The 10,611-nt window shown below is 53.9% G+C and overlaps 1 protein-coding gene across 3 annotated transcripts in view; it reads left to right on the plus strand.

Annotated features, from left to right (window-relative positions):
* Window positions 1-9,722, plus strand: part of PPIP5K1 (diphosphoinositol pentakisphosphate kinase 1) — a 28,363-nt gene extending 18,641 nt beyond the window's left edge. The window contains exons 17-21 of one of the 3 annotated variants that reach the window (XM_048482053.1): window positions 921-983; window positions 3,093-3,260; window positions 7,791-7,928; window positions 8,228-8,338; window positions 8,600-9,722. In XM_048482053.1, the coding sequence (XP_048338010.1) occupies window positions 921-983; window positions 3,093-3,260; window positions 7,791-7,928; window positions 8,228-8,338; window positions 8,600-9,153 (1,034 nt within the window). In that variant the 3' untranslated portion in view covers window positions 9,154-9,722. The remainder of the gene's footprint in view (window positions 1-920; window positions 984-3,092; window positions 3,261-7,790; window positions 7,929-8,227; window positions 8,339-8,599) is intronic. The other 2 variants (XM_048482054.1, XM_048482055.1) reach the window with 2 other exon arrangements.
* The last annotated feature ends 889 nt before the right edge of the window (window positions 9,723-10,611 follow it).

Consider the following 10,611-nt stretch of genomic DNA (forward strand, 5'->3'; position numbering starts at 1 on the left):
ATGGTCCTTCTCTGGTGGGGTCAGGAGGACATCTTGGCCCTCCTGGTTTTCATCGTCAGTGTCATTGTCAGGTAATCTAAGATTAATTTTCAGTTAGTCTCAGTTGAGATCCAGTTTTCTTCCTTCCTGTCTTTAACTTGTTGCAGTTATTGTTTGAAATGTTCTAAGTTAGTTGACTAAGTTACAGTTGTATGCAGGATCATGATACTTCTGAGTGAAGTCTCAAAACTGGAAATTGGGCAATCTCCACAGAAAGGAGACAGGAAGTGAAGAAATTTGATCCGCCTCCCTTAGAAAAGGGGTGGGGACCACCCAATCAAGTTGTCCTCCCGACCCCACCAGAGAATCACTCTAGATTGCGGCAGTTCACATGGAAGCTTCAGGAGGCGGATTACCATGGAATTGGATCTCCACTGAGCACAGACCCACAACACTCTAGGAATTTTCCAAGCTGAAATTGGTGACGGGGCTGGGTAAAGGGGTCAGCCAGCCAGGAAGGCTGAGAGTTCCCTTGTGGGACTGTACTGCGTACCCTTGCATGTGGCACTAGGCTCTGGGAACTGCTGTCTACTGACCTGACCTTGAGATTGGGCCTCAGCTGGTGTTGGGGTGGGGCTGGAAGAAAACGGGTCTGCTTTGCAGAAGACGCACCCTCGGGGCTGACCTGCCTTGTGGGACTCTCCATCTGCTCCCCCCCCCCCGCCCGCTGCTTTGTTGGCTCTCTGTGCCCTCTGCTTCTCTTGATAACGCATCAACGGGCCCAATGTGATGGGGGGCCAGATATTGAGTTTAGGGGTCTCCACCACCACCGGTTGGCTGCTGGAGCCATGGGCAGCTAGCAAGCACAAGGTTGCAGGGGGTCGGGGTGGCAGCTGCCAGCAGTGACTAACTGAAGTGATGCTGTCTTCTTGTTTTCTCAGAGCTCTTGTCTATGCCAGCTGTAAAGCGGTTTTCTGTGTCATTTGCAAAGCATCCAACTAATGGTATGTTTGCTTCTTAATGTGACTTTTCCCCTCCCCCTCCCATCCTAACGGTTCCTGTGCATGCCGGGTGAGTGGTCAGGTGAGTGGGGTCTCTGCAACTAACCAGCACGGCTGCTTCCCCCACTGGTGACCTCGCAGGGCTGATGTGGTCCCGTGTGGTGAAATCTTCCACACGCGTGCAGATGTGTATAGGCAGGGCAGCGTGGGTGGCTCATGACAAGGCCGGGGGGGGGGGGTGGTGGTGGTGGCTGCCCTCAGCTCCCCAGCCCAGAGGCCCCTTCTGCAAGTGCCAGGCATCTCCGCAAGATCTCTGCTGGCTTCCTGGAGAGCACCTGCCTGCCTGCCTGCCCTGGCTGATCTGGTGCTGCATGGAGAGTTGGGATAGCTGTGGGAGGAAGCCTTCCTTCCTGAATTCCTCCCCGCCCAAGACACAGTCAATTTGGGTGAAAGGGGTGGGGGGTGGGGGGTCCTGTTTCTTTCAGCATTTAATGCCTTTTAATGCCTGAATTGAGTCATGGAAAAAGTGGTTTTATGAGGCTTGTATCTAGAAACGTGTTTCTGTTATTTCATACCAATGTACCATTCCCAGCCCTTTTGCCCTTCCCACAGGGTTGAGGCTCTTTCTTTTCAGTTTTGAGGCAAATAGAATGAAAATATCTAACATTAGCTAATTCTGTTCCTTTGCTAGAAAACGTGTAGAGTCTTCTCCCTAGAACTAATTCAACAGTTAGAAGCCTGACACGGTCCCTTTCAAGCCTAGACAGAGTCTTGTGCCTTGTACTCCCACCCCTGGCCGCCCGGCCTTGATGCAGACTGGGGGGTTGGGGCTGGTCTCGAACACGGGTTCCAACTCCAGGATGATATTTTATAGATCCTTCCACTGCATGGGAGGAGCTTTGTTAGCCCAGTCAGATCTGCAGTGGGCCAGCTCAAGGTGTCCCTTCAAGCTTACGCTTGACCAATCACCTCCAACATTTGGCTAAAGATGTTAGGGTGTCAGGACGGAAAGTTAAAGCATATCCACCTTGGATGCCTGAGCTAAGCGGTGAGGTGTGAGCCCTGGAGGCTGTTCTGTTCCCAGCGTGGGTGGGCCTGCCGGCCTCCACCTCTCAAACAATGCTATGTTCGTTGGTTGTGGTGGGTTTTCCATACAATGCTATGTTAGTCTAAGGTGTGTTTCATCCTCATACGATTCATGCCCCCAGCCTCCATGCTGAGCCTCTGGCATGAGCCCACTCCTGCGGGTCGGTGGCAGCGTCATTTAACTGGGAGGTTTCAGGGTATCGTTCTCATATCATGTTGGGCCAAACGGACCGCCTTCTTAGCTAGCTGTAAAAAGATGCAGGCTTGGAGAGAGCAGAATGTTGTAGGTGAAGTGACTCAAAAGGAAAACGTGGCTCATTGTACTCAGAGCAGCGAATGTTGCAGAAGAAGCCCAACATTCCTGTTCTTTGGTATGCGCCGCACCACACTGCCATCGCGGCTGTGTCGCGTCTTGGCGCGATGCTGCGATGCGTCTTGGCAGCGTATGAGGGAGGTCACCTGTGACCTCCAAGTCAGGCTTTGCAGCAGGGACTCTCAGGTGTTCTGCAAACAGCACTCTTCATCTTACGCAGTCCTTTGTGGACCTCTCTGCATATGTGGGATTCTGAACAGAGTGAGGGAGGTTTCTAATGGAGGGCAGCTGTCCAAGAGGGTAGATGGGAGCTCTGCCAGCAAGAAGGGCACAGCTGGCAGAGTTGCCTTCTTCTTTTGCTGGGGAAGGGTTTTTTTACGGGGGTGGGGGGAGAGACCCTCATCTACTGCCTGACTTGGTGCCATCCAGCAAAAGGGCCAAATGCATAAAGCGGCCTCTGATCTTAGCTTGGGAAGGAAGCGGGAAGGCTGGGAGGGGATGTGTGCCGCTGGTGGCCGAGGCCAGGCCAGAGGTGAGGCTTCTGCTGGGTCACTTCAAGCCCTTGTGGGGGGGAGGGGGGCGTTGCCACTTGACCGCTGTGGAGGATCCTGAGTGGGCTGCTGGCCGAGGTTCCTCCTCCTGTGACCCTGACTGTGTGCCCAGCTTGCTCCCACCCCCTCCTCACCTGTGCCCTTTTTGGCCCCTCCCCTCAGATGAGCTGGAGGGCGGGTGCCTTGCCCAGCTGCTCCGTCGGTTTTGCTCTGATTTTGCCATCTCTCTGGACGCCCCCCTGGCCCGCCACCTCCACCAGTGCTTCTACCACCTGCGCCTCTTCCGGAATTGGCTGGTCTCTGGCCAGGGTGATCTGGAGAGCCTTCACGGTACAGCACGGCATGGCATGACAGGCTTGCAGCCTTGGCGTGTGCCCAGTGGGTGCTGACGGAGGGCCTTCCCCGGGCTGGCTTTCTTGCAGGTGCCGCTGGGGATGCCCAGGAGAGCTCCTTTGCCACCCTGCACTTCGCCTGGCCTTGTCTGTTTGAGCTCAGGTTTATTGCCTGGGCTGCCCGCTGGCTGGCTGCCCACAGCGGTGGGGGCCGCTCCTCGCTTCTGGGTGGGAGCCGGGCAGGGGAGAGGCTTGCTCTGTCCTGAGCTGCTTCAGCTGGCTGTGCACGGGGGGCGTGGCTTGTGTGCTTGGGCTTCTGGCGGGATTAACCTGTCCTCAATCTGCTCCCCCTGGTGGGGGGGGGGAGCAGGAGCCAGCCCAGCTTCGCCTTTACCTTGCAGTGCGTGTTGTGTTGCACGGGCTGGCAAAACGTTTCCCTGCCAGGGGAGAAGAGGAGGCAGCGGTGCAAATTGCAGAGAGAGAGAGAGAGAGAGAGAGAGAGAGCACACGTGTGGGCGAAGCAGACCCTGGGGAACGGGTTGCCTCCATCCCCACGCTGCTCCCTGAGCACTGGGAAGTGGGCAGGAGGTGGGTTTTGCTTCCCTGGACAGGACTTATCCTTCTGACCCAAAGCCCCTGAGAGGCCTCTGTGTGGCAGTGTCTGCAGGAAACCCGTGGCCTGGCCACAGAGCCTGGTTGCTGCCTAGATCAGGGGGGCCAGTAGGAATGAGGGATCTTTTCTGTTTCAGTGAATCAGAGCAACCTCAAATGTACAGACACTGCTGTCAAGATCCTGGTGTCCCCAGACTGCCTGGAGCACCAGCATTTATGGGATGGATTCAGTGCAACTTGTCCCTGAAATCTGCCTCCATCCCTGAAGACTGGAAGATGGCCAATGTCACACCAATCTTTAAGAAAGGGTCTAGGGGGGACCCGGGAAATTGCAGGCCAGTCAGTTTGACGTCTGTTCCTGGTAAATTAGTTGAATCTATCATTAAAGATAAAATTATAAAACATGTAGAAAAGCAAGACCCGCCGAGGGAGAGTCAGCATGGCTTTTGCAGAGGCAAGTCCCGCCTTACAAATTTACTACAGTTCTTTGAGGGTGTAAACAGACATGTGGATAAGGGGGAACCAGTGGACATTGTCTACTTGGATTACCAAAAGGCTTTTGACAAAGATCTCCACCAAAGACTATTGAGAAAACTCAACAATGAGGGAATAAGAGGGGAAGTCCTCCTATGGATTAAAAACTGGTTGAGGAACAGGAAGCAAAGGGTGGGTATAAATGGGAAATTCTCACAATGGAGAGATGTAGGGAGTGGTGTCCCCCAAGGATCAGTGGTGCGACCGCAGTTGGAGTACTGTGTTCAGTTCTGGTTGCCACATCTCAAAAAGGATATTGAAGAGATAGAAAAAGTGCAGAGAAGGGCAACGAGGATGATTGAGGGACTGGAGCACCTTCCTTATAAAGAGAGGCTGCAGCATCTAGGACTCTTTAGTTTGGAGAGGAGACGTCTGAGGGCGGATATGATTGAAGTCTATAAAATTATGCATGGGGTAGAAAATGTGGACAGAAAGAAATTTTTTTCTCTTTCTCACAATACTAGAACCAGGGGGCATCCATTGAAAGTGCTGGGGGGAAGAATTAGGACTAATAAAAGGAAACATTTTTTTTTTTTTTCCACTTAGCGATGTGATTGGTGTTTGGAATATGCTGCCACAGGAGGTGGTGATGGCCACTAACCTGGATAGCTTTAAAAAAGGGGCTTGGACAGATTTATGGAGGGAGAAGTCGATCTGTGGCTATGCAATCTTGATCCTCCTTGATCTGAGATTGCAAATGCTATGTAACAGTCAGGTGATCCAGGGAGCAGCAGCGAGCACTTGAGGCCATTGCTTTCACCCCTCCCTGCCTGTGAGGCTCCCAAAAGGCACCTGGTGGAGCCCACCTTCTCTGGAGTAGCAGAGAGCTGGACTAGATGGACTCTGGTCTGATCCAGCTGGCTTGTTCTTATGTTCTTAGTGAAATTTAAAACTCAGGCCATGGCGGCATTTGGTATCCTGAACTCTCACAAAAGAGAAATATAAGGGGATGCACACTGTAACGAAACAAAACAAAAATCCTGCCTTCATATATAGATATGCTGATGGGGCCTGAACTGGCTGAGATCTTGGGGATCAAGCGAAAAGAGATATTGGGGCTATTGTGGATATCGTGGTGAAAATGTCAGCTCAGTGTCTTGGTCCTGGACTGTTCAATAACGAGACAATTCCTTTATTGAAATTTCCTTTTCGGACAGTTTCCTTTATTGAAAAAGCATCAGGATAAAGCATTTAGACCTCCATTGACAGAACTGGGAATTAGGTGCCCAAACAGCTTCTGTTATGCCCTCACTCCATCCCCCCCCCCCTTCCACGTAGCTTAATACCGTCTTCCACCAGGGGAGAAAACAGCATCTCTCTGTTCTCATGGGAAAGCGAAGGCCCCGCCTTCACCAGGCCATCCATCCTCCCAGCGCTTTGGAGCGCAGAATCAGCTGGTGGCTAAAGAGCAAGTGAAACGATTGAGCAAGCAAGGGAGGGCAGGTCCAGGCAGAGGGTCCCGCCTCCCGGTCGGTCGGGAGACCTATCAGGATCGTGCTGGAACAAGGCCAGGTCATGACAGCAGTGGTGGGAAGGGCAGACTCCCTGCCGGGGATGTATTAGGAGAGGGGCTGGGGAAAAAACAGCATTGGGGTGTCCTTGCATTGGCTTATGATGCACCTGCATTGGGAATACTGTGTGCAGTTCTGGAGACTGGATCCCAAAAGGGACACTGTTGAGCTGGAAGAAAATAGAAGAGGGCAACTGAGACGGCGAGGAGGCTGGAGCACCGGTCCCACGAGGACCGGCTGAACTGAAGTTTAGACAAAAGGTAGCTTGGAAGGGACATGATGGAGGTTTATAAAGCTATGCAGAGGAAAAGCACACATAGAAAATGTATCCCTTGTGTGGTAAAACTTGAGAGCCCCGGTTGAAGTTGCTGGGAAATGTGTTCAGAACAGATTTCACTGAGTTAAACTACCTGTGGATGTTATGGCAGCCACCTTTAGCAGGGAACTAGCCGGATTTGTGGAGGAGAGGTCCACGGCGGCCAGAGGGAACCTCATCGTACAGAGGCAGCCCTGTGTGTTTGGTCCTCCAGGCAGCCACTCAGCTGCTGTGCAGAACAGTGTCCTGAACTAGGTGGACCCTCACTGGTTTAACAGCCAACTGCACTAACTTTAGGGTGTTGTGGGTTTTCTGGGTTGTATCGCCATGCTGCAGAAGTATTTTATATATATAAATGTAAACACGGAAAAACTCTATAATCCCTCCACCTATATACCACTGTAAAGTGTATAATATACTCAATCACAATCATCTTTATTGGCTTAGAGTATAAAAACGTGGTTATACTCAGTTGTTAAAGTTAAAAGAGATCATATATGCCGTCTATGGGTTTTACATTCCAGCATGATAGTTTCTAAAAAAATATAAAATAGGTTATTAGGTAGACATCAGAGTATAATATACTCATTAAATAAATAATACAAATAAAGTGTTCAAAAACGTATACAATACAATTTTCCAATGTAATCAGCTAAATAAACCCAATTGGTTCCGTCATTCAATGTCACTGCGTGACGGTACCAAAAGTTCATAGTAGTTGTACATATTTGTATCATTTGTATTATTATTTATGTAATGAGTATATTATACACTTTATAGTGGTATATATAAAATTGCCAATAGCAGTACAAGTGTGCAATGTTTCTCTGTTATGTCCTTTTCCTGTTCATATATATTCCGTTGCACACTAGATCCTTTTTATCTTCAGGAAGATGCCAGCCACAGATGCAAGTGAAAAGTCAGGAGAAAATACTTTTGGAACACGGCCATACAACCCGGAAAACCCACAACACCGTAGTGATTCTGGCCGTGAAAGTCTCCGACAATACACTGCACTTACTTTCTTATGAACCATTTGGAGGAATTTTTGACCAGAGCCATGGACAGCCTTCAAAGAGTGTTAGACAGATTAATGGAGGACAGGTCCATCTGTGACTGCTAGCCATGGAGCCTCCTCAATCAGAGGCTGTCTACCTCTGAATCCCAGTGCCAGGAGGCAAGCCCCAGCCTCCACACCCGGTGGTTGGATCTTGAGACACAACTGGTTGGCTGCTGGATTGGCTGGACCCTCACTGGTCTGACCTAGCAGGGCTCTTCTGATGTGTTTGCCAGAAATGCATATTTGAAAAGGATGTGCTGATCACTATCCTGGTGCCAACCAGGAGCAACAGGGCCCAGCCCGGCCCAGAGAAGTTCATGACACGAAATGGCCAATAGGCAGTGGGAGGTTCCCTTTGGACCAGCTGGTGCTTTCCAATCCATGTGTGCGATTTGAGGGGTGTTGTGGGAGGGGGGAGGTTTCGGGGGTGCTGCGAGGACTGGCCTCCCCTCGGGCGCTGACGTGCGAGGGCCCTTCTTTGTGCTCCGGCTGCAGGCTTTGAGGGCTGCTCCATGGTGCCCAGCATCTACCCCCTGGAGACGCTGCACAACTCGCTCTCCTTGCGCCAGGTCAACGATTTCTTGACAGGTGTCTGCAGGAGGTGCAACAGTAACCACTCCGGTGCTCCCACAGGTACCTGTCCGAGGGAGAAGGGGGTCAGGATCTGCAGGGGCCCAAGGGATGCCTTGGGGTAGACATCAGCTCCTGCCCTTTCGGCAGCATCGGGGTGGCATGTTGTTGGCGGGAGGGAAGGGGCGCTGGAGGTCTGGAGGGGGCTTGCCCACACACTAGCCTGCCCGGGAACTCCTGCAGTCACCCCAGTGGAAGCCGTCCTCGTGGCTCTGGTGTGGCTGGCAAAAAACAGCCTGCAGAGGCAGCCACGGTTTGTGGTGGGGGGAAAGGCTGACCTGGTGGTTTCCTCTCTCCGGCAGCCCTGTTTGACTCCCTGGAGAGCCAGGCGCCAGGCGACACCTTCATGCGGCAGCAAATCCTGTCATCCTCGTCGTTGCCGCTGCATTCCCGCTCTGACAGACCCCCCTGGTGTGAGTGAGGGGGGGCGGGGAGGGGAGGTCTGGGGCACGGGCTCAGGTGCAGCTTAGGTGAGATTTCTCTTGTGCTGAAGGAAGAGGAATGGGGGGGTTAGTGCAGCATAATTCTGGTGACCAGAGGAGGGGGGGGCATCCTGCCTCCCGAGGGGGGGCGTTTGGCCAGCAGCTGCCCGGTGGAGGGTTTCATGAGCCGCTTGAGCCTTCGCAGGCAGCCTGTGCAAGTGACCAGTGTCTGTGTTTGTGGTTTCCTTGCAGACAGCAGTGGGCCCTCAAGCACCGTCTCCAGCGCCGGACCTTCATCCCCCACCCCCTTGGAAAGCTGTCCCCATTTCAGCTTCACGGAAAAGCCCCCCTTTGGCTGCCAAGTCAGCAAGGAGCAGCCCAGCGGCCACCTGCCCACAGAGGGACCACCGAGTGCAGAGGTGGAGAGTTTGTGTGGCGGCAGAGCCTGGCGAGAGGTCCCAGCCGTGGACCAGGAAGGGGTGGGGCAGCGTCTGCCAGGGCCTTGGGAGCAGACCCTGGAGCAAGCCTTGGAGCAGATGGGGGTCCCAGGGCAGGAGGCAGAGGTCCGGGGGGCTTTGCTGAGGCTGGCAGGGGAGGAGGGGGAGGGTCCCTGCCCGTCGATGGTGAGCCAAGAGGCGGGCTCGGAGGGGCATCACGCAGGGGCAAGTGGGAAAGACGAATCAGGTGAGCTGCCCAAAGAGGGGCGGGAGAGGCTCGCAGGCAGGGCCCCAGAGCAGGACCCAGGTGGGCAGACTTGTGAAGAAACTCTGCCGAGCCCCCTTCTCTCCCCTGGGGAAAGCAGCTAGCGTGGATCTGGTGCTTTCCATACGGCAAATTTCCCAGCAGCCCATTGGAGACTGGGGTGGGGGGTCCTGTAGGGACTTGTGGTGGCTTCTCTCTGGCTCTGCTGCAGCTGGGTGAGGCAACCGACTGTCCTAGTAGCAAGGCCACCCCGGGCTGCCATTCAGGACTCAGGAGCTGTGCCTCTCTTGGGTGGCTCTCGGGGCCACGGGGTCAGCCCCTGAAGCGGAGCGGAGATTCTGCTGCAGCTGAGCGGCAGGCAGGCAGGCAGTGGGCAGGAGGAGGCCCGGCCCCAGCGGCTGTGAGGATGCAAAGGAACCCGCGGGGGAAATGCCAAATAAATGTATAGTGCAGAGTAAATATTTAATATATTCTTAGTGTCTACAAGGTGGGGGTGGGGGCCTCTGTGTTCTTGTTTATCTCCCTCCCCCCACCCCACCCCCCGGCCTGCGAAAGGCTTGTCTGTGGTTTGGATTTGTCTGTGTTATTCTTTCACTTAGGAACTGCGAAAGTGTTTCCAAAGAGCCCTCCTTGTACTCGATGTGTGAAACGCAGTAAAATGCTGAGGCCCCTCCCTCTGGGTGCATCTTTCTCTCTGTGTCTTTTCCCTGCTGCTGCTGCTGCTGCTGCTGCCGCCGCCGCCGAGTTTTTGCCTCTCTGCTTTCTCTTGTCGGAGCTTCGTGGGGGCACCAGCGGTATCTTGTTCCAGAGGGGCTGGGTAGAGAGGGGAGGAGATAGGAGGAAGGATACAGCCCAGATCTCAGCATGGAACCATTTTTGCTGTCACCAGAGAAAGTGAGAACATCTCTCTGTCCTGCACCTGCCCTCAGGAACGGTCCCGAAGGTGAGGCAGAGGCACCTTTCTGTAGCCTGAGTTCCGCCAGGCAGGGGGCAGCACCAGGCTGGGGTGGGGGGGTCTCTGCCACAGTTCGCCCCGCTGTGCGTTGAGCATCCAGCCTTTGTCAGGGAGTGCTGGACACAGCTCACCCCCAGGGAAATGCCAGCTAGGGGGAGTGGAGGACTTCCTGCAGGGAGCAGGGGTTCTTCCTGTAGGAAGGCCAAACCAGGCCTGACCCACGGACAGTGTTCTTGAGACATTTTTGAGAAGTGCTTGGCCATTTGAAAGTGATCCTGATTGGGGCTGAGGCACAGCAGGGCCACACGCTCTTGCTCCCCACGCACACACCTCATGCGCCTGTTCAGGTTCTACGACTGCCGTGGCAGGGCTGCCTCAGGGGCAGAGCAAGGTCACGTGGCTCCATTTTTAAATGGCCAGCTTGGTCTCGAGAGTGGCGGCAGGGCGCATGGTGGCCGTGAACTCTTGTTTGGTGCTAAGAAGGCACCTGCTGTGGTCTGGCTGGCAAGGGCCTCTGGAGGAGGCGTGGTGGGTGAGCTCTGCGCCCCCTCTGCCCCCGCTTCTGGGAGAAGGGTCCTGCGTGGGGATCTTTGGGCCTCGGCTATTT

This window comes from Sphaerodactylus townsendi, linkage group LG17 (assembly GCF_021028975.2).
Source record: "Sphaerodactylus townsendi isolate TG3544 linkage group LG17, MPM_Stown_v2.3, whole genome shotgun sequence".
In the NCBI taxonomy this organism is placed as follows: Eukaryota; Metazoa; Chordata; class Lepidosauria; order Squamata; family Sphaerodactylidae; genus Sphaerodactylus; species Sphaerodactylus townsendi.